Here is a 27263-nt window from a genome sequence, read left to right as displayed (position 1 = left end):
TCTTGATGTTTTTATTACCAAAAATACCAGCTCCAGTTTAGATTATCTAACAGTGAAGTTATACAGCTATCACTTACATCAAAAAAAGTTTAAAAACCAGAAGGTAAGCAAAAATACCTATCTTCAAAAAGTTGAAGAACCAGAAGATAAGCAAAAATACCTATCTGTCGCTAAATGTCAGAAGTCAATCCACTAAATCTCATCTACTTTATGCTTCATGAAAATGCTCTCATTCAGAGCCTATTTTCTTTTATTTGATATACAATTCTTAGCAAGCTTAATAATCTGGCTTTCCAAAGTACAGAGAATAAAAACAGCAGCAAATGACATGAGAAGGACCACTAGAAGAAGGCACACTGTCAACAGTAAGAAGGGATGGCAGAAGCCCAGGACTAAAATGTGACTTCCCTACAGTAATGTCCCTTTTCCTTGGTGTCCAGGTGTAACTATTTCCCTCTCCCCGCTGCATCAATTGTATTTTTGTATTTTACAGTTACTTTCAATCTTTTACATCTACAGCCATTATCATAAAAAATTCTAATGAAAGTAGATGAAGTAATTAAAAAGTGATAGCTAACAGCCTGACAATTGAAGGAGAAAGCTGAGAAATTATTGAAAAATCAACACAATACTGAAAGTTTCTGGGAGGTGGTTACTTAATTGAGGGAAAACAACCTCTTAGATCTCTAATGCCTTTGTACAGAGTACAATAATTGATGGATATGAGGAAAAGGTTAGTTTGCACTGCTAGTACACCATTTAAGGAGTCAAGATAATGTGTAATATAGTGTGGTTTTGTTTTGTTTTTGGGGGGAGGGAGGTTACCAAATTAAGTTTATTTGAAGAAATGGTACAAATAAAAAAAAAACAAGTAGATGTTTTGGTACTATTTAAATTTCAAGAAAATTTTAAAATAAAAACAAAAAGATGTAATGAGTAAAGTACTAGTAAACTTCAGATACCCAGAAAGTTCCTGCCATGCAGCACCTCACTTCCCTATGCTGAGTGGACAAATAAGGTTCCATTATTAAGGCACTTTCTGATGAGGCTACAGATCTCTTGAATATATATATAAACTCAGTGCTTATTATACAGGCTATTTTAATTGATTCCCATTCTTTTCACAATTCAAAAAATGTATTCATCATGGAAATTCATCAACCTTTAGAGTCATACAAAAGGCAGTTTAGCAGTTACATTTGCCCAGTCTGGGGAATAAAATACACCTTAGATGGGTTTCTGAATTTCCCAACATTTGATTTATATTGACAGTTGGTATTTAGCCCAGCTTTAATCATCAATATTGTCTTACCGATCCAAGTAACGCATGGATCTTAAAATGCATGTTTTCTACTGTTTTCATTTAGCACTACAATTGTCTTTCTGTTTAGTCAACCTTGTAACAGTAAAGTATGTCACTTAAGCAACTGCTGAATTTAAAATTATTCTAATTCACAGCGCAAGATGTAAATTTCCCTCAAAAGCTTTTCATTTGGTCGTAGTCTGATATAATGATTCAGACAAAGCCACTTGAGATCTCTTAACCATAATTTTAATTACCCACCGTTTTTTAAATTGTGATGTCTATTCATGAACGGGAAAAAATCCACCCATAAATTATCTATCCTACAATGTTGTTATACATCAAAAATCCTTATGCCCCATCCTATTTTTATATCAATTGTGCAATTCCTTTCATAGTTTTATTTGCAAGTCTCGATCCACATGAAATATGCCTTTTGGAGGTAATACATATTTTCTGGATTTGGCTTTAATACGTGTCTGAGCAGTCCCCTCGTGCATATTAGCAGCAGCTCATCCTGGCGAAGCTGTTTTTTTTTTTAAAAAAAAATTTTTAACCTGCCTGTGTCCAGAAGCCAGCAGAGCCTACTAAGAGAGGGAGGAAGAAGCCCAAAAGGCTTGGGGCCGGATTGGGGGACCATTTGGGTGGCCCTGGAGTGAAACACTATACCGTTGGGGGCGGGGCAGGAGAGGGTGAGGGTGCACACGTTGGAAATTTTCCTAAGCCCAGCGTCCAGGGTTCCTCAGTTTGGGGTTTGAACTGGGGCGGGAGGTGGTCCGGCGCGAGACCTCCTTTTCTCGGGGTGACACCCCCCACCTCAGCAGGCGGGAACCCACAGAACAAGGAATGTGGTTTTTCTCCCCTGCCACCCAAAAGGCCGACATTGCCAATCAGAGCAGTAAAAGTCTCCCCGAACGAACGTCCTCTGCCTCCCAACCACTGGCACCTTGAAATTCAAATTTGAAAAAAATAAGCCCCAGCAAAACCCCTTTAGCGCGAGTGTGGGACTGAAGGGCCGAGATTTCCCAGGCAGAGGCCGACGGGAAGAGGGGGAGAGGGAGCGAGAGGAGAGGGAGAGGCGGAGGCTGGTTCCTGCACTGCCCCATCCCCCACCCCGCGCGTTACCCCAGTTCCGGGAATGCGAAGGGGGCTGGGGGCTGCCGAGGGGCTCCAGAGCCCCCGAGCCCAGGGATAACGGCGCCCTGCACCCCGCGCAGCGCCCGCGCCCCAGCCCCGCCCCCGCCCTCCAGGCGGCGAGAAGGGAAGGGGGAGGGGAGCGAATGCTATAAACTGTGCCGCCGCCCCCACCCCACTCCGCGCCTGCGACCCCCATCCCCCCGAGCTCGTGGGTACCTGTCGGCGCAAAAAGGTCGCGGTCTGGGGCCCTCCCCTCCGAGTGGCCGGCACGGGATCTCTCTTCACCACCACCCCCCCACACACACATACACACACCCCCTTCCGATTTACCTCCTTCTTCTCGCTCTGTTCCGTGGCCACGGTGGCTTCGGCGGCCGCGGCGGCCGCTCCCTCCTCCTTAGAGGTGGACGGCCCCTGCTCGCCCTCTAAGACCACGATCGTGGCGGTCGCATCCGAGGCTGCCACGGCGGCTGCCACTGCAGCGGTGTCCTGCTCCATGGCGTTGGAGCGGGAAAAGCAGAGAGGCGAGGAAGCGACGAGGACTCCTGGGCGGCGGCACAGGCTGCACTGGAAAGAGCTAGATGGAGCAGGCGTGGGGAATCACTCTGCTTCCAACCCCTATGCTCGGCCCCCCTTCTTTAAATAACCCTCAACCCTGCCCCACTTCCGTCCACCCACCCTACGTCATGGCCTCCCCCCGCCCGTCACCCTCCCCCTTTTCCCCACCCCCCCTCAACGATCGCGAGACTCCCCCTCCCCACTCCGAGCCCGAGCTGGCCCCGCACGACCAACTGTTGCCTGAGTGTGGGGCACGGACTGGAGTGGAGGCGGGAACCCACAACCTCCAGCCCCCTTCAAATCTCCATTCCCATAAGCCCCCAACAGTCAGCCTGAGCTCCCCTCGCAGATGTGTGCACAAGGAATCTTCTTTCCCTTAAATCTGCTCTTTGTACATGGAGGTGCTTTCCCCTTCCTGCACAAAGAACTTTTCCTCTGTTTATAACTGTACTGGCGAAGGTCTTTCTCACCATTTGCAAAACCCAGAATCTCCTCCCTCCCTCCCTCCTCCTCCCCCAGGACTGCCCTTTCCCAGGTCCAAGGGGCAATGGATTGGTGGTGCTTATTCCCACCTCTGTACATTCTGCACAAGGAAAAGCACTCCTTGAATCTCCATTGTAGCGGCAAACATACCCTTCCAAGGCAAAAATGACTCTTGGGTTTTACGCATATGTGTTCTATTTTCAACTCATACCTCTCAGATGGCCAATATGCCTTTCCTTTGCCATAACGACTGAATTGTAAAAATCCTGGGGGCAAGGTCAAGGTCCCCACAGAACCTGGGAAACTCATGGTAAGTGCCTAATGTTAATAATTAGATTGAATTACTGTGATTTTTTTTGGTGTGTGTTATATTTGTATACTCGTTATTATTTAGCAATAATTCAGTGCCAATAATATACATGATCACGAATATAAAAGCATTTTGTAAAGGGTGCAACAGTGTACAAATATCAATTATTAAATATCACCATTTCTATTTCTCATCACCCTTTATTTTTATCAATAACGGGGAGATTTACCTCCTAGTTTTTAAATTCCAGAGACAAAAGAGAGCAAAACATAGCAAACAACAGTCGCAAAACCTATAATTTCCAAAATGAAGCAAATACTTTCCAAAGTGTAAAGAAATTGTGATTAATTTCCCTCAACACTCCTTGGTAAATTACCAATTTGAAATCAAGTGTGAATTCTTCAAAATGCAGAAAGGCACACAATTGCTGGCCCCCCTCAAATATATCGCTTTTACCTGGAGATAATACCTTAAATTCCTTTTTATTTTAAAGTTGTGACACTTAATATTTTTTTAAAAAGTGTGACAATTTAGCTATTATTGGTCATTTACACTTTACTGTGAGTGAGATCCTGTCCTGGGACTGGTTTTGCAGAGAAAAGAATATGAGCAAGATACTGGTGATTGAAGGAATGTGTCACTGATAGGGGAAAGGAGAGGCTGGTGGCGCTAGCTAGCTTTGCTCTGATTTTACTTTCATTGGGTTCTCATTTACTATATTTTTCCCCCATTACCATTAAACCCTCCCCCCATGCCCTATTCTATCTCTCCAGCCCCATCTACCTCTGGCAATCACCACACTGTTTTCCTAGTCCATAGAGAGCAGGCAGACAGCTCTGGTGGGGGTCGAGAGGGGGGGTGGAAGGATTGAGGGGAAAAAACTCATTTACTTTACATCTTCCCCCTGATGCCCTTGTTTCTCATCCTTAAGTACACAAGCATACTGTCCAACAGGAACAGTGAGCATCAGTATAAAAATGGTTCATATTTCTGGAGCATCAACTTTAGTCAAAAAGTGGGACGGAATTAACTCACTTAATGATTGTTTTTAAACACTTTTTTTTCTATTAAAATGTGCAGATGTGTTAAGGAATACACTACACAGTTTGAAGTTTCTGCAAATAAAAGCTTAAGAGACTTCCAGTTAGACATTCTGCCTCTTCCCCACTACCTATTCAATCTTCTCAGTCATTAAGGGTTCTTTGATGAGAAAGTTCAAGAAGCACTGAAAAAGAGGGATGCTGAAATGCATGCATCCACCTGACTTGAGAAGGACCCTTCCAAGCGAGGACAGTGAAGAATTTCTTTTTCAGCAAACAGTAGCTATGGGAGGATTGAATTCCCTTTTCATTGCCTGAGGCTTCAAAGGGAAAGGATCAAGAAATATTTGTTGTGTGTTGATGTGTTGCTGCGTGCAAGGGTACTTACTTCATTCCATTGTATTTCTCAGGGCCAATGTACAGTATTTCACTTACATCTTGGGCTAAATCTACTCTTATGAGGAAATCTGGGAAAGTCACTTCCTTTTATAACACCTTTTCTGTGCAAACATGTGTTCCAAGTTCCAAAACAAAACTTTAGAAATTAATTTTGGGGGGTAGAATATATTTGTACATTGGCAATTTTCCATGTATGTATGATGTGATCCTTTCTTTTCAAGATGACATGGCTGAAAGTGCTACCAAGTCTGAGTTTGGCTGGAAAGGTCAAAGCTTGATCCATAGACCTTGAGACAGGATTCATGTAAATATTGCCCTTTGGCTTGTGGCAACAGCTGCTATTTACAGAGCATGTGCTACCTTATTTGCAAATCTGCCTAAAATTCATGATCTGTAGACTTTGTTCAACAAATCACCTGGAAGGGATTAAGAAGTACAAATTGGTAGTTACAGAATAGTCATGAGATGTAAAGTACAGCATAGGGACTATAATCAATAATATTCCAATAACTAGGCGTGGTACTGGACTGGTGCAGGATTTTTTGGGGTGATCACTTATTAACTAATGTAATGTCTGGTCACTGGGATATACACCTGAAACTAATATAATAATGTATGTCAACTATAATTGAAAATAAAAAATGATTTTAAAAAGAACAAGAATCACCTGGGTTCTGATCCTACTCAACACCTTGCTCTATCTGATACTAGTAGTGTTTTTGTTTCTTGTCTTTTCATTTGACATGGTCTTTAATTGCTCTGCCCCATTGAGGTTGAACAACAAAGCAACATTTTGTAAAGAACCTTGGGGCCATTTTTGGGAGCGTCAAAATGAATCCTAGTCTACTGGATAATACATCCATTTTGTCAGATTGTGGATATTGTAGAAGTTATCCAATTGTCATTTTTCATAGCCAAACTTGTTTAGTAGCCAGCAGAATACATGTCCAATGGTGGCATTACTAGTAAATACTTTTATAAAGTTCATAAAAGTGAAGTCAAGGGCTTGGTGTTCCTTCTCTGATGCTGTACCTGGTTTATCATCGAAATCACAGCATGACTTAAAACCACATTGTGATCCCACTGGTCAGTGTTCTTCAGAAACTGGTATAAAAGATTCTGGTAATAGTATCTTGCTTACAGCTTTAGTAACCATCCTGTTTATATCAGTAAGCTTTCTCACCATTCTTCTTGAACACATTTACAATAGTGGCATTTTTAAAAAGGTGATATTTCCTCAGTGTTCTGTATGTTAAGGAAAAGGTAATGGTAATAGCTTGCGTACATCTACCATTTTTTTGAGTACCCACTATTGTGTCAGGCACTGTTCTAGATTCTTTACATATTATATTGCTAATACTACTGGGAATTTTATGAAACAAATGCTATTATCACTATTTTATATATCAGAAGACAAAGATTTAGGAGGCTAAATAACTCATCTAAGTCCTATAGCTTGTGTCAGAAGCCATAGTCAAATCTTAACTTGTCTGGCTTCAAAACTCATCTTTTCACTTCACCCTTTTTAAGTTCTCTGTCCCTCACAGGGCTTTCTCATTGACAGTAGAAATCATATTGAGAAAATGAATGAGAAATATTTTTGCCATCTGTCTTTACAGTGTTCCCTTTGAGTTTATAAGGAGAAATTGTCAATCATAGGCTCTGGTGTAAAGATGGCCAGATAATTTCTTTAGGTCTACATAAAAGTTATTATAAGGTGGAGGTTGGAGAATAATTTGGGATTCTTGCATGTACCCAAAGTAAATTCTTGGAACAATATTGGGACTCATGACAGTTAGAGTGCAGAAAAGGGAGAAACCTAATAGAAACAACTTAGATATCCAAGAAGAATTGTTTGACAAAATATTGTACAGTACATTTATAAATGGAATACTGTGCAGTCATTATGAATGATTTGGTAAATATATATCTGTGAATGTGGAAATGTGCTCCTAATATATTGTTCAGTGAAAAAAAAGGCAAGGAAGAAAGTAGAATGGCCCAGCCAGGGTTGCTCAGTTAGTTGGAGTGTCATCCCGTACACCAAAAACATTGTGGGTTTGATTCCCTGTCAGGGCACATAGCTAGGTTGTGAGTTTGATCCCTGGTTGGGACACGTAGAGGAGGCAACCTATCCATGTTTCTCTCTCTCTCTCTTCTCTCTCTCTCTCTCTCTCTCTCTCTCTCTCTCTCTCTCATCAATAAACATCTCCTTGGGTGAGGGTTGTTTAAAAAAGAAAATAAATGGTCCCATTTTTGCAAAAAAAAAAAAAAGAAACTATTTACATAAATAAATTTCCACAAAGAAAAATGTCTGGAAGGTTCTACTCCAAATATCAACAGTAGTTACAGCAAGGTGGTAGGATTATGGGTGACTTTTTTATTTTTGCTTTTCTATTCTAATTTTCTTCGATGAAGGTATTTATACTTATATAATAACTAAATAATATTGTTAAAGATGAATTGAAAAATATTGCTCAAAAATGGACCAGTTGAAATGTTCCATAACAGGAGTGAGACAGAGTGAGTCCAAAAAAAAAAACACAAAAAAAACCAATTTCATAATGAAGAATCAATGCAGTTATTTAATGTGTAATGTAACAAAAGAAATATAAATTACTGTGCTATTTACAATAATGTTACCAGGTTAAGGAACTGTTTATGACATTATCCTTTTAAGTTGTCTGCAAAAGAATTTTTCTACTTTTAAAAATTATCACGCGGCACGGCAGGCATGGCTCAGTGGTTGAGCATTGACTTATGAACCAGGAGGTCATGGTTCGATTCCCAGTCAGGGCATATGTCCTGGTTTCAGGCTTGATTAACAGTGTGGGGCATGCAAGAGGCAGCCAATCAATGATTCTCTCTCATCATTGATCTCTCTCTCTCTCTCTCTCTCTCTCTCTCTCTCTCTCTCTCTCCCCCCTTATTCTCTGAAATCAATAAAAATATTTTTTTAAATTATCACACATAATCTAGCTTAGGAAAAGGATAAAGCTGCTTTTTAAATATTTCCCTCCCTGAAATTCTACACACCCATGCATCCTAAAACATGAAGCACATGCTAAGTAATCTGAATTTGGTTTGCATTGTTTTGCAATATTGCAAATGGTGAATATTATTAGAGGCACAATAGCACAATTATTACCAGCTTGGGCTCTAGAGTCAAAAAGACTTGGCAGTCCAATTCTACCAAATTATTTAACTTCTCTAAACCTCAGATTTGCATCTGTAAAATAAATATAATGACACCTAACTCAAAGTGGCTTTATGAGGATTTAATGTAAAAGTATATGTAAAGCATTTAGCATGGCCTTGGCATGTAATATGCACTCAGTTGATGGTAGTTAACAAAAAGAAAAAAAAAAAAACGCAGTTATGCTTTGAGCTTCACACTGAGTGAGCCAAGGAAAAAGCCAGGATATGAGAAAGTCACTCTGGAAGTCAGTCCTATACCAAAGTGGGAATAAAGCAAAAACTGTTGTTTGCCAAGTTAATTTTCTCTGTTCATTCTCATTATTAGTGTCAGTAATTTGGTGCAATTACACTTCCTCAAAGGTAAGTTCTGAAGAAAGGCAGTAAATGAGAGAGAAGAGGGGAAACAGGACACGTCCCTACTTAGAGTGTGACCTCCTTGAGGACAGGGACCATATCTGATTCATCTTTGTTAAGAATCTACATAAAATGAGGTGGAGGGATGAGGATCCAGGGGCTGGATCCCTAGCTACATTGGGTCTTCCTTTTTCCTCCATACATACCCTTCAGATTTTTATGTTGCCCTCTGTGGTTTCTCCCACTTTTCCTCATTAATTTTGCCCAGGTGTCCATTTTGACCAGCTTTCACATGCATAAGAATACATTTATAGAACACTTTTCAAGGCTCTTTTACAGCTTATCCACTACATGTAGAACAAGATATCAGGACTATGAAGATTTGCAAAGAAAACAGATTAGGTCCTTGTCCTGGTCCTAGATCAGGAGTCTCGAACTTTAACACATCAGCATTATCTGGAGGACTTGTTAAAACACATATGGCTGTTCTCCACAGTGGCTGCACCAGTCTGCATTCCCACCAGCAGTGCACGAGGGTTCCTTTTTCTCCGCATCCTCGCCAACACTTGTCATTTGTTGATTTGTTGATGATAGCCATTCAGACAGGTGTGAGATGGTACCGCATTGTTGTTTTGATTTGCATCTCTCGGATAATTAGTGACATTGAGCATGTTTTCATGTGTCTCTTGGCCTTCCTTCTGTCTTCTTTTGAAAAGATTCTATTTAGGTCCATTGCCCATTTTTTTTATTGGATCATTTATCTTCCTTTTATTAAGTTGTATAAGCTGCCTGTAGATGTTGGAGATTAAACCTTTATCAGTGATACCATTTGCAAATATGTTCTCCCATACAGTGGCTTTCTTGTTGTTTTGTTGATAGTTTCTTTTGCTGTAAAAAAGCTTTTTATTTTGATGTAGTCCCATTTGTTTATTTTCTCTTTAGCTTCCATTGCCCTAGGGGCAGTATCGGTGAAGAAGTTCTTTTGGCATATGTCCTCAAAAAACTGAAAATGGAACTCCCATTTGACCCAGTAATCCCACTCCTAGGAATATATCCTAAGAAACTGGGAACACCAATAAGAATGGATATATGGCCGAAACCGGTTTGGCTCAGTGGATAGAGCGTCGGCCTGCGGACTCAAGGGTCCCAGGTTCGACTCCGGTCAACGGCATATACCTTGGTTGCGGGCACATCCCCAGTAGGGGGTGTGCAAGAGGAAGCTGATCGATGTTTCTCTCTCATCGATGTTTCCAACTCTCTATCCCTCTCTTCCTCTCTGTAAAAAATCAATTAAAAAAAAAAAGAATGGATATATGCACCCCTATGTTCATAGCAGCACAATTTACAATAGCTAAGATCTGGAAACAGCCTAGGTGCCCATCAGCTGATGACTGGATCAGAAAACTATGGTACATCTACACAATGGAATACTATGCTGCCATAAAAAAGAAGGAATTCTTACCATTTGCAGCAACCTGGATGGAATTGGAGAACATTATGCTGAGTGAAATAAGCCAGTCAATGAAAGAAAAATACCACATGATCTCACTCATATATGGATAATAAATAACATTATAAACTGTTGAACAAAAAGATAGATACAGAGGCAGTAAAGCATCAAACAGTCTGTCATATTACAGCAGGAAGGTTAGGGAGAGGTGGGGAAGATAAGAGATCAACCGAAGGACTTGTGTGCATGCATATAAGCATAACCAATGGATGCAAAACTCTGGGGGGTGAGGGCATATATGGGAGTGGGGTGGGGGGGGCAATGGTAAGATATGTACACATATAATACCTTAATAAAATAAATAAATAAATAAATAAATAAATAAATAATAAAAAATAAATAAAATAAAACACATATGGCTGGCCCACTCCCAGAGTTTCTGAATCCATAGGTTTGGGGTATGGCTAGGAATTGCCTTTTTAACAAGTTCCCAGGTGATGCTGATGCTGATGGTCTGGAACCACACTTCAGAACCAGTGACCTAGAACAGGGATCAGCAAACTTTTTCTTTTTTAAAAAATATATTTTATTGATTTTTTTACAGAGAGGAAGGGAGAGGGACAGAGAGTTAGTAACATCGATCAGCTGCCTCTTGCACACACCCCCACTGGGGTTGTACCCGCAACCAAGGTACATGCCCTTGACTGGAATCAGACCTGGGACCCTTCAGTCCACAGTCCGACGCTCTATCCACTGAGCCAAACCGGTCAGGTCAACAAACTTTTTCTATAAAGGGCTAGACAGTAAATAGTTCAGGATTTGTAGACTGTAAGGTCTTTGTCACAATGTCTAAACTCTGCTGCCATAGACAATAGGTAAACACAACGAGCATGGCCAGGTTCCAATAAAACTTTACTTATGGACACTGAAATTTGAATCTCATATAATGAAATATTGTTTCTCTTTTGGTTTTCACAACTTAAAAATATAAAAAACACTCTAAGGTTGAGGGGCACACAAAAATGGGCATCAGGCTATGTTTGCTGACCCCTACCTGAAAGAGACTGATTATCTAAGGAAGACAAAACAAATACAAGTTTTTAAAAAAAAGACATAAAGCAATAAATACATGAGAAAGTGTTTAACCTTGATAGTAATCAGGGAACTGCAAATTAAAACCAGAGTGAAGTACTGCTACACATCCACTAGGGTGACCTTTTTTTTTTTTTTAAGACTAACAGTACCAATAATTGATGAGGATGAGAATCAATGGGAACTCACACTCACATAAGAGTGTAAATTGCACAACCACTTTGAAGGCCAGTTTGGCATTATTTACTAGAGCCAAATACATATGTATCCTATTGTGGTAGAGAAACAGAGATGTACCGCCCAGATTCTCCTTCAAGGAAGGCCACTCTGCACAGATATAGAAAATGCTGTCTATAGATAGCCTTTAGCTACCAGCTCCTTGAAGGTCTGCCTTAGCTGCAGAGAGTTACTTTGCCCAAGGTCACGCTGATCCTAAGGTGAGTGAGCAAGGTAGGAGTGGAAATGAGCAAAGCCTGATGCAGAACACATTGATGGGCACTCCTTATATTCCAGCTCCATGTCAAATTGATCCAAGCTTTGTCAGATTTGTATTGCTGTTCATCCTTTCCCTCTGCACAGTTGTACTTCCTCTGCCTTACATTCATGAGTTTTGGTCCCTAATAAGCATTTTGTACTCAGCACTCCATCCTAGTTTTTGCCTCAGGAGAGCCCAACGTGCGATATATTTGACTGAGGAATTCCACTAGGATAATATGCCCTAGAGAAAATAATTCCTAAGTGCACCAAAAACTATGCACAAGAATGCTCATAGCAGTTTTTATTTATTGTAGCCAAAGAGAGGAAGCCACCCAACTGTCCATCAACAGGAGAATGAATGAACTGTGATATATTTATATGATGAATTATTACACATCAATAAAAATGGTAGCTATATACAACTGCATGCATGACATAATATTGAGTGAAATAAGCAAGGTATAAAAGAGTACATACTGTATGGTGCCATTCATATAAAGTTCAAAAACAGGTTAGCAGTATTTAGGCAGCATTCACAAGTGATAAAACTATAAAGAAAAGCAATTAGATGATTATCACAGAAGTCAAGATAGTGGTTATGTCTATGGGATGATCATCAAAAATTTTAACAATCAATCACTATGACGCAAATCTTGACCAATGAAGCCGGGCTGGTGTTCTCAATGGCTAGCGTCGACCCATGAATTGGAGGTCACGGTTCGATTTCCAGTCAGGGCACATGCCTGGGTTGTGGGCTCCATCTATTCACAGTAAGGGGCGTGCAAGAGGCAGCCAACTGATGATTCTCTCTCATCATTGATGTTTCTGTCTCTCTCATCCCCTCCCTTCTTCTCTCTGAAATTAATAAATCAATGAAGCATACTAAAAAATAATAAGTAAATAAAGATGTGAGAATTTACATGATGCTTAATATCTTTCTAAAAAATCTAGACCAATGAAAACAGAAGTTGTTGTTTTTAAGAAGTTTTTGAATCAAGAGCTTTGTTGGGGTTTTTTTAAAATATATTTTTATTGATTTCAGAGAGGAAGGGAGAGGGAGAGGGAGACAGAAACATCAGTGATGAGAGAGAATCATTGATCAGCTGCCTCCTGCATGTCCCTCACTGGGGATCAAGCCCGAAACCCGGGCATGTGCCTTTGACTGGAATCGAACCTGGGACCCTTCAGTCCACACACCGACGCTCTATCCACTGAACAAAACCAGCTAGGGCCAGACAGAAGTTTTATACCTCACCTGAGTATCCTGGCTCAATACTAGTCCTGGTTTAATTCTGGGTGGGGGAGGAAGGAATGATTATAGAGAGAGGCACCTTGTTTGAGGGTGATTTCCAAAATGCTAACGATGTTCGATTTCTTGGCCTGGGTGAAGGCTATCTAGGCATTCACTTTATAATCATTTGTTAAACTGTACATATATATTTTATGCACATTGAAAGAAGGAAATATAGACATACTATAGGAAAATATAAATAAATGTTGCTCTGGTTGGTGTTGCTCAGAGGTTAGAGCATCAACCAGTGCACCGAAGGGTCATGTGTTCAATTTCCAGTCAAGGACATGTACCTGGGTTGCAGGTTTGATCCCCAGCCTTAGTCAGGGTGTGTGCAGGAAGCGATCAATCTATGTGCCTCTCCCACATTGATGTCTCTCTCAGGCACGTGTGCTCTCTCTCCCTCCTACCCTTCTTCCTGCTCTCTCTAAAAAAATCAATGGAAAAATATCCTCGGGTGAGGATTAACATAAATAAATAAATAAATAAATAAATAAATAAATAAATAAACAAACAAACAAATAAATACTTTATAAATGTTTACTTTAAAAAGTATAACTATAAAGCCCTGAGAAGATTGTGGGGGGAATGACCAGCACTATCTTGTGCTTATGCACTCTGTAACAATATGATAACAAAGCAAACCGACCTTGAGAAATTCCAAGTTCTATAAGAGGTACACAGAGACACTGTTGTTCAGAAGAGGGTGCATTCTTTTCCAGCTGAGAGGTGACAGGGAAAAAGCTTCACAAAAGAAGGACCATTTGAGGTGAGCATTGAAAAACAGAGAGGATTCTAGCAGGCACAGTTGCAGAGGGGGTTGGGGGGAAAGACAGCATTAACGTGATGGAAGTAAAAATAAGCATGTGATCAAGAAATTAAATAGTTAAATTGATTAGAGTAGCATCTCCCAACTTATTTTTTTATATATTTGTATTGATTTCAGAGAGGGAGAGCAAGATAGAAACATCAATGATGGGAGAGAATCATTGATTGGCTGCCTCCTGCATATCCCTGACCATGCAGGAGCCCGCATGTGTCCCAACCAGGAATCTAACCATGTCATCCTGGTTCATAGGTCGAGGCTCAACCACTGAGCCAAGCCAGACCAGCTCCCAACTTGTTTTGATGCTTATCACCCGTAGGAAAATTCTAAATCATACATTATTTTCTCTAAGGAATAGTTATACATTCCACAGATACCACTGAATAATTACTATGCTACGTGCTAGGAATACAGGCATCCTAGCAAGACAGATAAGGTTCTGAAAATTACACTGCCTATATCTTGGTTTAATTTCAACATTCTTCCTGAGAGCAGAAAACAATCTAGACTCATCCACAAAAAGGTGTGTGTGTGTGTGTGTGTGTGTGTGTGTGTGTGTGTGGTTTCATGATTAAACTCAGATTTAGGGTCACCCTCTCCCTCCTTCATGACCCTACTATTGATTTTGAACTCCAGAGTTTTTGTAAGATTAAAATAGCAGTGGTGAGAAGGAGGTGTCCACTTCTAGGGCTCTTAATATATTCCGCACTGGCCTTCCCTAAGATGTACAGTCACCTTGTCATCCCTCCCTGCTGCCATCCATTAAGGTGGACAACTCCTCATCAGGCATCTAATGGCATGGTACTTACTGCCACCCTATGCTGCTTCCCCTCATCAGGACCACAGACCCCAGCTTCTAAGTTCTCTTTTCCTACTTGTCTCCTTCTTCTCATCTGGGAACTTCTTACCTATTAGGGTGGAGGGATGAGGTAAGTAACCTAACATGTCTTACCCAGCAAGCATTCTTCCCTAAATTTTTCTGTCTTATACTCTGGAATGAGACAGAAAACAACCTAAAAACCAAGAGTGTATTCTGCCCTTCAATTGCGACAATGGCAGTGAGATCAGCCTCATGGGTCACTGCCTGCCGTGAGAAGGTTCACAGGGTTAAAGGCAGAAGGGAGCTCAGCTAATCTTCATGGTTTGCCCCACTGGATCCATCAAAGAGTTGATTAAATGTCACAACTAGACAAAAACTGTTTTCAAGATCTGGTTGATTTTTAAAATTTTGTGCTTTAAAAAAATATCAGCTTGCTTACTTTAATTTCTGTGTTTTGTTTCCAAATAATGAGATTAGATAAATGTTTTTACTTGGCAGATGTGGATCATTTTTATTCCCAATAAGCTAAAAACTGAGTTGAATTTAGCCATAACTCTACTTTATCTTTTAAGATTTTCAAAGTACTAGAGGAATCTTTACGTGCTCTGTAGGAATTTTGATCAGATAAATGCAGCTTATGGGTCTGATGAGTATCATCTTGAGAATTTGTAGAATTTTTATCATTTTAATCACCTGTGTTTCAACATCAGCATGTCTTTGTTTCTTTGTAGATATACATTAAACAACTATGGCCAGTTGTTTTTTTTTAAATTAACAATATCTAAAGATCAAGACCAAAATGTCAAGTTAGCATTACTCAGCTGCATGATCAACAAAGTACCTGAGTCATGAGCACACCCATCTGATTGCCACTAACCACTGCCCATGTTCAATTTCTAAGGGAAATGTTGGATAGGGCATAGGATTTGTGAAGACTGTTCTTGGAAGGTAACTCTGAAAAGGTTTGTTCAGGACAGATTCCTTGGAGCCTTAAATACCAAGCTAAGTCTATATTCTTTTAGTTCATATCTCCAATCCCTGAGGACCTGGCTATGGGATTCACTGAGCTGACAGGAGAGCCTAGCCTAGGAGAATGAAATAGGACAAAGGGAATTAAGAAACTAGCGTGGGCAGAAATAAAGTAGCAAAGGGAAGGTGCCTGTCACCATCTAATGAGCCTTTCTCACCCCAAATTCTACAAGGAATGAAAAACATAAACGAAAATACGTAAATAAAAATGAGCTCTTCTGCATGGCTCATAGTTCACTTCCCAGTAAGGGCACATGCCCTGGTTTCGGGCTTGATTCCCAGTGTGGGATGTGCAGGAGGCAGCCCATCAATGATTCTCTCTCATCATTGATGTTTCTATCTTCTCTCCCTCTCCCTTCCTCTATGATATCTATATCTATATCTATATCTATCTATCTATCTATCTATCTATCTATCTATCTATCTATCTATATCTTAAAGAGCTCTTATTTATGATTCTCTGTATGGAAAGAAATATCTAAGTTGGACTTGTGCATATGAAAAGCAAGGCTTTTCAACTAGTGGTGATTTAAAAATCATTCAATCATTTATACTTCTGCCTGATCTGCTTTCCAGCCTCTGGCTGCTGACTCACCTATTCGAAATCTTCCTCTCCAGCCTCATCTATGTTAAGCAGGCCTGTTTTTGCCTTTGCAGGCCCAAAGATTTCTTGCTTGTGAAAGCTTCAGCTTTCTGCATTTAAAATATTTATATTTTTGCTGTAAATTTTTGAAAGGGCTTTTGTAAGTTTGCTCTTGAAATTATTTGTGCATAACTAATTTAATTGAAAATGGCTATAATTTCTCTATAATTATTATGCATACTTGGAAATTCTTGGGAAGTGAGATGATCCAACCTAAAAATTGTTTTCAAAAACAACTTTTTTAATAAATACAAATTTTAATAATTAATGAACTTAGTATAATGTTATATTTTGTAACCATTTCATTAAATGGTTATTATTTTGAGTGTTCCTTTTCTTTTAGTGTCTGATAGTCTCTTTTTCAGATCTCAATTTTTTATTTTGTCTCTAAAGATCCCATAAATCCTAAGCACATAGTTATGGTTGTCTAATGGATAAAGACAGGCACTGAGTACCCATTTAATTGTGTGTGTGTGTGTGTGTGTGTGTGTGTGTGTGTGTGTGTGGTAATGAAGGTAGTGAGGCCTGTGTTTTCTTGAAGCTAGTGTTTCATTTATTTGAATTTTGTTTAATGACCATTTAACTTTTTGCATTGGATATCTCTTGTATGTAAATACAAGTATAGGGCACAGGACCTTTTTCTATTAAGGCAAAATGCCATCTTATAGGTGAGAATGATCAGAGCTCTACATTAAGGAATTTACTATAGAAATGGCAAAACTTGAGTTTTGGAGTATCATAGGTGAAGGAGAAGCAGGGTTGGTAGATAAACCTGAAGTTTCAAACTTGAATGACTAGTTAAACAGTGATGTCATTAACAACCACAGATGAGTCAGAAGGCAGTTGTGAACTTAAAAAAATGATTTTACTCAACTTACAAAAATGACTTTACATACAGAAGCACATACAGTCCCCAAAATGATCCCCCCAAAGGAGATATAACAATTTATCACAGGGTCAGGCCTAAGGAAATGATTAAATTCATCAGGATTGCCTTTGTCCCCTCTGCTGGCCCTAGTCTGAGGGAATTCATATCTTCACTTAACTTTTACTCTAGGGCCAGCTATTTCAATGCATCCTAAGCACCACTTTAGACTCTCTCACCCCGTGACCTTCTGCTGTGTCTGCTATACTAATTCCCAAGCCTAATGTACCTTCTTGGTATATTTTCTTACCCTTATTTTCCATGTGTCAAGCATTGTAAAAAAAAGTTATAGATGCGTGCTCATTTGGATCACTGTAGAAAGTCATGCCATCTGCTTCCAATAGGGCTCTCTCTGTTGTTCTAAAACCCTTTATTAACTTTTCTGCATTTGCTATCACTCTCCAACAGTGCCTTCCCTCCTTCTCTGCCTTATTTAAGTTCTCAAACCCTCCTCTACTCTCAACTTTAATTTCATCAGATTAAATGTGATAATTCAGGTAGAGCAGGTACCGTAGTACCTGGCACATTGAAGGTTCCAAATAAACACTGTTTTTACTATTAATACTGAATGAATGGCAAACTATCTTGGTTAAAAAGCTCTGGCTTTGCCTGGCTGGTGTGGTTCAGTGGTTGAGTGTTAGGGCACATGTCTGGGTTGCATGCTCAATCCCCAGTGTGGGGCGTGCAGGAGGCAGCTGATCAATGATTCTCTCTCATCCTTGATGTTTGTATCTCTTTCTCCCTCTCCCTTTCTCTCTGAAAATATATATATATTTTAAAGCTCTGGCTTTGAATTTAGACAAATGTCAGTTTGAATCGCGATTCTGCCAATTACTAGTTAATGACCAAGTTGCTAAACCTCTCTGAGTCTCAGTTTTCTCATCTTTAAAATAAAAACAATATTATTTCTTTACAGAGATTTAGTGATAATTAAAATTTTAAAAGTATGTATGCAAAGCCATGAGGAATGTCTGTCATTGGAGTATTCAATGTTAGCCACCAGGATTAGGGATTATTTTTGTTATTGCAACATCCACTTATTACATTTTTTGAGAAAAGCATCATCTCCTCTTTAAGAAACCAGAAGTTTTAGTGTCCTCACCTCCATTTCTTCACAACCTCTTTTTTGTTGTTGTTTGTTGTTATTTGTTGATTGATTGAGAGAGAGAGAGGTGGGGGGAGAGAGAAACATGGATTTGCTGTTCCATTTAGTTATGCACTCATTGGTTGATTCTTATATGTGCCCTGATCAGGGATCGAACCTGAAACCTTACCATATCATACCGGGACGATGTTCTAACCAACTGAGCTACCCTGCCAGGGCACCACCTCTTATTCTTTACAACAAATACTTGAGTACTCCACTATATGCAGGGCACTGTTTTACATGCTGGGGATACTGTAGACTTAGAGGACGAAGTATGAGCTTCTCTAAGATTGATGTGTCCATCTCCACTTTGGATCCTTGCCCTTCCTAATTACTGAGGATTTTTTCTTGCAAAGTTTCTGCTTTCCTCACTAGTATCTTAAATGTGCCCCCTTCACTGGTTCCTTCCCCTTTGTGTTAAAGTGGCTTCAGGTTTTGCCAAGTCTTTCTCTTTGACCCTTCTAACTAATTTAATTAAAATTTTATTCCACTCCTTTTTATATTCAAACCTCTGCAATACACGATCTCTCATTTCCTCATGATACACTCCTTCTCAATTGTCACCTTGTTTGTACCACTTATTGAAACCATTTATTTTGTGGTCTCCAGTGAACCCCTTGACATATCTGAAGACAGTCTCTCAATCCTCATTTTTCTTGTCCTGTTTTCAGCATTTGACACTGCTGACCCTCCCCTACATATTATTTCTTTTTCATTGATAGCAAACAATTTAAAATGCAGGAAATAACATGAAATAACCAATATATGTAGCAACCACCCAATTATATCAATTCTTTTTAAAAAATATATTTTATTAATTTTTTACAGGGAGGAAGGGAGAGGGATAGAGAGCTAGAAACATCGATGAGAGAGAAACATCAACCAGCTGCCTCCTGCACACCCCCTACTGGGGATGTGCCTGCAACCAAGGTACATGCCCTTCACCGGAATCGAACCTGGGACCTTTCAGTCCGCAGACCTTCCAGTCTGCCTGCTCTATCCACTGAGCCAAACCGGTTTCAGCTATATCAAATCTTGCAACATCAACTTTCAGATTGTGTTTAAAAAAATAAATATTACAGATATACGTGATATTCCCTGTATGCTTCTCTCCAGTCTCAGTACACTCCTTTTCTTGGTGGTGATTATGCCCTTTCATGTTTTTTTTTTTTTATTTATTGGAGAGAGAGAGAGAGAGAGAGAGAGAGAGAGAGAGAGAGAGAGAGAAAGATTTGTTGTTCTACTTATTTACTCATTCATTGATTGATTCTTGTATGTGCCCTGACCAGAGATCAAACCTGAAAGTATCAGGTCAACGCTCTGCTCTAACTGAGCAATCCGGCCCTGGCCTGCCCTTTCATGTTTTATAGACTTTTACTATTATATCTATGTAGCCATAAAAAACATACAATATTTGCAGACTTTATATAAATGGTATACTGTACATATTTTGCAATATTCTCTTTATGCTCAACATTGTATTTTATAAGATCTAACTCTGTTAATACATATAGTTTGAGTTATTAATTTTAATTTAAAAATAGTAACCAACTTCATGAATACTATGCTTTATTTATCCATTCACCTGTTGATGGACATTTAATTTGCTTCCTTTTTTTTTCTGAGAGTGCAAAGAATTCTGCAATGATCATTCTTTTCCATGCCTCCTTGTGCACAAAGTGCAGAATTTTACCCAGGTCTACAGCTAGAAATGGAATTTCTGGGTTGAAGTATATTACATATACAATTTTATTATATGATGTCAAATTCCTTTTCATAGCAGTTCTACCAACTTATACTCCTTCTCACAGTGATCAGAGTTCTATCTGTTCTACATCCTCAACAACACTTGATGTCATCTGAATTTTCATTTTTGCCAAACTAATGGTCGTGAAATGCTATCTCATGGTTCTAGTTTTCAATTTTCCTAAACAGGAATAAAATGAAACATCCTTTCGTGTCTTTATTGGCCATTTGGGTATCCTTGACTATGAGGTTCTTATTCATATATTTTGTCAATTTTTCTACTAGTTTTCTTTTTTTGCTCACTGATTTAGAGAGGAACTTATATAGTCTAGCTACTAGTTCATCCATTCATTTAATCAATATTTTTCTAGCATCTACTCTGTTATAGGAGTAGTTCTAGGCACTGGGAATGAAGCAATGAACAAAACTGACAAAAATGCCTGCCCTCATGCCCGGCCGGTGTTGCTCAATGGTTGAACATCAACCCAGGAACCAAGAGGTCACTGGTTCAATTTCCATCAAGGCACATGCCTGGGTTGTGGCCTCGATACCCAGTATTGGGCATGCAGGAAGCAGCTGACCAGTGATGTTCCTCTCTCTTTTTAAAAAAATATATGTTTTATTGATTTTTTACAGGGAGGAAGGGGGAGGAATAGAGAGTTAGAAACATCGATGAGAAAGAAACATCGATCAGATGCCTGCACACCCCCTACTGGGGATGTGTCCGCAACCAAGGTACAAATCAAACCTGGGACCCTTCACTCAGCAGGTCGATGCTCTATCCACTGAGCCAAACCGGTTAGGGCTGATGTTTCTCTTATTGACGTTTCTCTCTATCCCTCTCCCTTCCTCTCTCTCTAAAAATCAATAAAAATACATATTTTTTAAAAATGCCTGCCCTCGTGGAACTAACATTCTAGTAGGGGAAGGGACACAATAAACAAAATTAGTAAGTAAAACAGATAGACTAATGGATAGTGATAAATCCTCTGAAGAAAAATAAACAAGGAAGAGAGTATGGGACTGGAAAAGGAGATTATTGAACTGCAATTTTAAATAAAGTTGTCTAGAAAGGCCTCATTGAGAAAGTGCCATTTTAGAAAAGATCTGAAGGAAGTGAAAGTGCAGGCAAGGTAAACAGCAACTGCAAAGGCCCCAAGGCAAGAGTGTGCCTGTCAACTCCTAGGAATAGCAAGGAGCAGTGTGTCTAAGCTGAGTGAATTGGGGAGAATGGTGGAAGAGGAAGTCAGAAAGGTGATAACAGCTGGAAAGGTAGAACCTCACAGGTTATCCTTTGTCAGTTATATATACTGAATGGCCAGATTATTATGATCTCGGAAAGCATAATAATCTGGCCACTCAGTATATATATACTAGAGGTCCGTTGCACGAAGAGATTCGTGCAATAGGCCTTCCTTCCCTTGGCTTCCAGCACCAGTTTTCTTCGGTACCCGGGACCCAGGCCTTCGCTCCGGCCAGAGTCTGCCTTCTTTGTCTTTGCTGAAGGCTCCAGCCAGAGTCTGCCACCTTCATCTTCGCTGCAGACTCCGGTCTGAGTCTGCCATCCACGCTGCAGACTCCAGCCACAGTCTGCTGTCTTTGCTGCAGACTCCGGAGTCTGCAGTCTTCATCTTCGCTGAAGCCCGAGTGCTGCTCCTATAGTTCCCTTCGCCCCCTGCCCTCCCACTCATAGCAGGCATCCTGCCCCACCCGGCCACTCTGTGCCTGGAGCAACTGGGTGGCTGCCATCTTTAGCCTTCTAATTTGCATAGTCCCTCCTGATTGGCTGGTGGGCATAGTGGAGTGATGGTTAATTTGCATGTTTCTCTTTTATTAGTGTGGATTAGAGGCCCAGTGCATGAATTCGTGCATGGGTGGGGTCCGGCCAGCCTGGCCAGGGGGGAGGGGACATGGGCGGTTGGCCAGCCTGCCTGCTGGTCGAACTCCTAGTTGAGGGGACAATTTGCATATTAGCCTTTTATTATGCATTCAGAGATCATAATAATCTGGCCACTGAGTGTATATATTGAAAATATGCTCTCCCAGTCTGTGACTTGTCTTTTAACTTCTTTATGTTGTCTTGGAGTGCATGCATTTTGAAGTGTAATATAGTTAAGTGTTCCAATCAATTCCCTTATTGTTTATCCTTTTAGTATATTAAGTAATTATTCTCATTCCGTATTCTAAGGTCATAAAGATGGTCTCCTATTTTCTTCTGAAAGTTTTAAAGATCTGCTTTTCACATTTACATCTTTAATCTACCTAGAATTGCTTTTTCCCCTCTGTGGTGTGAGGTAGGGATATAATTTTATAATTTTCCATGTGGATGATCTATAGTTCTAGCACCATTTAGTAGATAATCGATTTCCCCCCACTCATTTCAAATGTCACATGATGCATATCAACTTCCATATATGTGTGATCTGTATTGGGGCTCTGTATTCTGTTCAGCTGGTCTATCTACCTCTATAACACACTGTCTAAATTACTCTAGGTTTAAAATCAGACATATAGTCCATTATAGATTCTTGAGCAAATGAATAACAGCTGAAGCATTCCTCTGGGAATAATATTTTTATGACTGTCAACAGAGTAAAATGGTCAAAGGAGAGATCTATCACAATGGCTTACAATAAAGTGGTGGTGGTGCGAATAGAGAGAAAACATAATTCCAAAGGAAATATTAGCAAGGTTTGTTGACTGATTGGATACAGAGAAATGAGGAGAGAGGAAGAAAGCATATGGCTTTGAAGTTTCAAGCCTGGGTGGCTGTGTAAAATTATGATGAGTTAATTTTGTTATTCAGTGTTGTGGTAACAATGGGGTATAGTAGGCAAAGGGGCAGGGGCAGGGCTATACTTTTGGTCGTTGCCTGCATAGAGGTGACCTGGAAAGGGCTCAAAGATCTGAGCTCTGGTGATTTTTCCGATATAGTGGGTGGAAGGAATAAGAGGAAGGAACATCTGAGAGATACCCAGGACCGTGCATTGTAACTGTAATAAGGACATTTTGAATGGATGATGTGGGTCCTGTTGGCCCAACTCCTTTGAGTTCCCTCATAGATATGACTGTTTTATTTCGGTGGCAATCTTCAAAGTCTCCAGAACAATTCACGTGTCAAGGGCAGCATTTAAAATGTATTCCATGCTGGACGTGTCAGAGACACCCCATCCGTCGGGTATCTCGCTGCAGTTCCGCAGGTTGGCCGCAGGGGGCGGGCTCCGCGGCGGCCTGGGAAACTGGCGGGGACGCGAGGCGACGCTCTCTCTCTGTCCAGCTCTCGGCTCCCGGCTCCGGCTTGCGGCTCGCGGCGTGGAGCTTTCCCTAACCGACACGCAACAGAAGCGCGCGTGTAGGAGAACGCGGGAGGCAGTGTCGTCGGATCCGCCCGCAGTCCGCAGCCCGGCCGAGTCTGGTGGCCGCCCGGATGGAGCCGCCGCTTCCAGTGGGAGCCCAGCCCCTTGCAGTATCCGCCTGAGGGAAGGAGGAGGGGAGGCCGCGCCGGGCTAGGGTGGGGGTCGGAGGGACAGTGGAATGCGGGTGGGGCGGGAGCAGGAGCCGTTAGGCCCCGAGGCCGAGCCTCGCTGAGGGAGGGGGCCGGCGCCGGAGGCCGAGTCTGAGGTACAGGGGTGGGCGGGCTGAGGGGCGGCAGTCTCCCTCCGTCCGGCAGTGGGCTACCCCTCACTGGCCGCATTTTAGTGAAAACCCTTGACTAAAGCCCACAGACTGTGGAGGGTGTGGAGATCAAGGGTCTTGTCCTGGAGCCCTGCCACCTGACCCTAGCCCAGAGGAACGGACAATATGAGTAAGTAACAGCTGATTCCCACAGTGTAGCCTGCCATTCCCTCCCAGCCCCAAACAGAGGAGCCAACCACCTTCCCCCCACTGATGCCTGTGGGCAACAGGTTCAGGGCCAGGTGTGAACTGCGAGTGCTCTAACCGCAGGGCCTTGTCTCCAACTCCTAAGCTGCTGGATGGCTCCTGGAAGTGTGGCTCCTGGAAGTGTGGCTCAGTGGAAGGACTCACTGGGCAGGGAAGCAGGAAGCCTGGGTTCTTAGTTCCCGCCCCTGCAACTGACATGAGTTGTGTAACCTCCGGCAAGTCAATAAAGGTGTCTACGCCTTACTGCCGTCATCAGTTAAATAAAAACATTAATTGCTTACCTTATAGCCTTTGGAGTTGCAACTGAAAGAATAATAAATGTGAGAGTGGTTTACAAAAAGTAAGAGTGCTATAGAATCACTTCATTGTTAACCTTTACAGAAGTGCCTTTTCTTAACCACATTCAACTGGTTCCTCCAGTCTCCCCACTCGCTTAGTCCACTGGCTAGAAGGCATATTCATTAATTCAGTAATGGTTTAATGTAGCCCAGTAAGTGCCTCATTTATTGACTTGACTGTTAGAAAAAGTAATGAAATGTGCAGAAATAGAAATGACATTTGGCATTTTTTCTTTGTGTTACCTTTTACTCTGCCATGCATGTAGGAGCTCGGTAAATACTGTTGACTGATGGATCAAATGATTATTTTGATAAGCTATCACTGTAGCTGTTGGTTTCACTCCATTGCCACTAATGCCTCATCTTAAAAGTATCTATGGTGACCATTACATTTCATAGGTCCCTATCTATCCCTGTGTGCTCAAGCCACCTCTCTTGGTTATTCACAGGTCTCTTGACATTAGAGTTTAAAAATTGTTGATCACTTAAATCCTGCCATCGCCCAACATTGGATTCTGCCTAAAAAAAACAATTTTTTCTCAGTCCCTGCTTTTAGGTTATCCAGACTCAGTCTGTATCTAATTATACAGAAGACATTCCCGCTGGCCTATCCTGCCCTTTTCTGAGACTCTTAGTGCCACCCTATCTGGACATCAACTGATTCTATGAAGTAGCTCTTCCCGAGGGCCTTCTTGGTCAGTTCTGTTGATGTAGGAAGCTTGTATTCTTTTTCCCAGGTTTCATCAAACTCTTCAAGACCAATTTAATAAAAATCAGTTTAGCCCTAACCGGTTTGGCTCAGTGGATAGAGCATCGGCCTGCGGACTCAAGGGTCCCAGGTTGGATTCCAGTCAAGGGCATGTACCTTGGTTGCGGGCACATCCCCAGTAGGGGGTGTGCAAGAGGCAGCTGATCGATGTTTCTCTCTCATCGATGTTCCTAACTCTCTATCCCTCTTCCTTCCTCTCTGTAAAAAATCAATAAAATATATTTTTAAAAAATCAGTTTAACATAAATGTGAATTGAAAAGTGGACCACCACTGCCACTTCTCAGAATTACATTGTGTGACACTAGAAAAGGGTGGAGATATGTGACCCTTGGGCAAATCAGTAAATTTTTTTGTGCCTTGGTTTCCTCATGGACAAAAAAAAAATTATGAGGATTAAATAAAATAGCTGCATTGTTGAAATCATCACAGCCCAGGATTCAGCTAATAAGGGAGTGAGCAGCTGGCCTTGAGATAAATGTCTCACTCTATCTGAACTTGTACTAGAAGAACTTTTAAACTTGCAGTGGTAGCTCTTCTGACTATTTGTGTCTTTCCCACATAAAATCCAATTATTGTGTTCCATATCTTCATAGATTATGGGGGTGTAGCAACAACTAACATTTAATGGCTTGATTTGTGCCAGCTACTCTTCGAAGCACTTTTCATCATCCCCCTTTTATGTAGAGAGAAATTGAGGCACCCAGAAATTAAGTCACTTGCTCACAGGATGTAACATAGCCGAGATTTACACCCATATAACAATCTCAGAATTACATTGTCTGAAGTTTATTTAGAGATCATTTATTAGAGACACCCAATACTATCATACCATCTATAATCCTCAAATTCTTATCTTTTGGGTTCCTTCTCTGAATTGGGTGTCCAGAACTTTTTTTTACTTTAGGCATTTTTGTCCTAGAACTTGAAGCCTATTTTAATCTTTATTTCTGGAGTTGCTTCTATTGACCGTGGAGAAATTTACATGAGAGACTAACATTACCGTTAAAAATAATAAGATGTTTGGAAATGGGATCAAGCTAACATTTCCTTTTCCCCCCAAGGAAAATAGATTATGATGCAAGCTGTTGTTTCATCTTGAACCTACCTTGAACAAATCATAGTATTTCCTCTGAATCCACATTTACAATTTGTCACTCTATACTGCTTGATAACTACCAAATTCTGATTTCCATTGTTTTGTCATGTTCCTTTCTGTTCTAAAAGGAATGGTTAAGTAGCATTTTTGTGATTATTCTTAGCCCTACTTTCTTGCCACAATTTATTTAGTGACTAACATGTAGATATTCATTAAATGCTTGTGGAATTGAATTAAATTCTCAGATTATCTTTGTTTTCTTATGGGCTTTTGTGGGGGTTGCATTTCAGGTGTACAGTGTAAAGATTCAATATTTGTATATGTTGAGAGTTACAGTTTTTTAAAGTAAGTTATGGGAATGTAACATACAGCCCCATAACTGAATCTGTGTTTCTTTTTACCACCGTCACACATTTTGCCCACCTCCTACCCCCTACTTCTAAAGACTACCAATCTGTTCTCTGTATCTCTGAGTTTCTTGTTGGGTTTTGTTGAGATCATACAATATTTCCTTGCTCTGTCTGATTTATTTAACTTAGCATAATGCCTTCAAGATCCATCCGTGTTGCCTGTTTTGTGATCATTTTTAGCAATACATTCCAGTTGAAGCTTTACTGCTAATGTTTAACACGGTTTCTAGTTTAGTTACTTTGAGATTATATTGGTATGTGTTCATTTTTCTCAAAATAAGTTCTTCCTCCTTGACCCTTGCTTTGTCAGCCTTTATCTAGTTTCTGGTCTCCATCTGGGTTTATAGGACTCTGCTCAACTCATGAACTTTGCAGGTTGAAAGGGTCCCACATTCCCCTAGTCACCTTAAAATACAAACCACTGCAAATTAAGGTCAGAGCAGGAAAGCAGTATTCTTTTCCTTAGTTTATTTCCCTTAGTTCTGTCTAAGCAACTTCTTTCTCCAGGTTCTCTCCCCAAATGATAACAAAATAGAAAT

At 40.6% G+C, this 27263-nt stretch overlaps 2 protein-coding genes across 3 annotated transcripts in view; one reads left to right on the top strand and one right to left on the bottom strand.

The window, feature by feature from the left end:
- Window positions 1–2938, bottom strand: part of SMARCA1 (SWI/SNF related, matrix associated, actin dependent regulator of chromatin, subfamily a, member 1) — an 81924-nt gene extending 78986 nt beyond the window's left edge. Inside the window, exon 1 of the mRNA XM_008153909.3 lies at window positions 2771–2938. Coding sequence (XP_008152131.2) covers window positions 2771–2938 — 168 coding nt within the window. The remainder of the gene's footprint in view (window positions 1–2770) is intronic.
- Window positions 2939–23544: 20606 nt separating this feature from the next.
- Window positions 23545–27263, top strand: part of OCRL (OCRL inositol polyphosphate-5-phosphatase) — a 50721-nt gene continuing 47002 nt past the window's right edge. Inside the window, exons 1-2 of one of the 2 annotated variants that reach the window (XM_008153907.3) lie at window positions 23545–23694; window positions 23954–24033. In XM_008153907.3, coding sequence (XP_008152129.1) covers window positions 23656–23694; window positions 23954–24033 — 119 coding nt within the window. In that variant the 5' untranslated portion in view covers window positions 23545–23655. The remainder of the gene's footprint in view (window positions 23695–23953; window positions 24034–27263) is intronic. The other variant, XM_008153906.3, reaches the window with a different exon arrangement.

Source organism: Eptesicus fuscus, chromosome 1, assembly GCF_027574615.1.
Source record: "Eptesicus fuscus isolate TK198812 chromosome 1, DD_ASM_mEF_20220401, whole genome shotgun sequence".
Classification (NCBI taxonomy): domain Eukaryota; kingdom Metazoa; phylum Chordata; class Mammalia; order Chiroptera; family Vespertilionidae; genus Eptesicus; species Eptesicus fuscus.
Note: the sequence above shows the minus strand (reverse complement) of the source record. Positions and strands in the feature narration are given on the sequence as shown.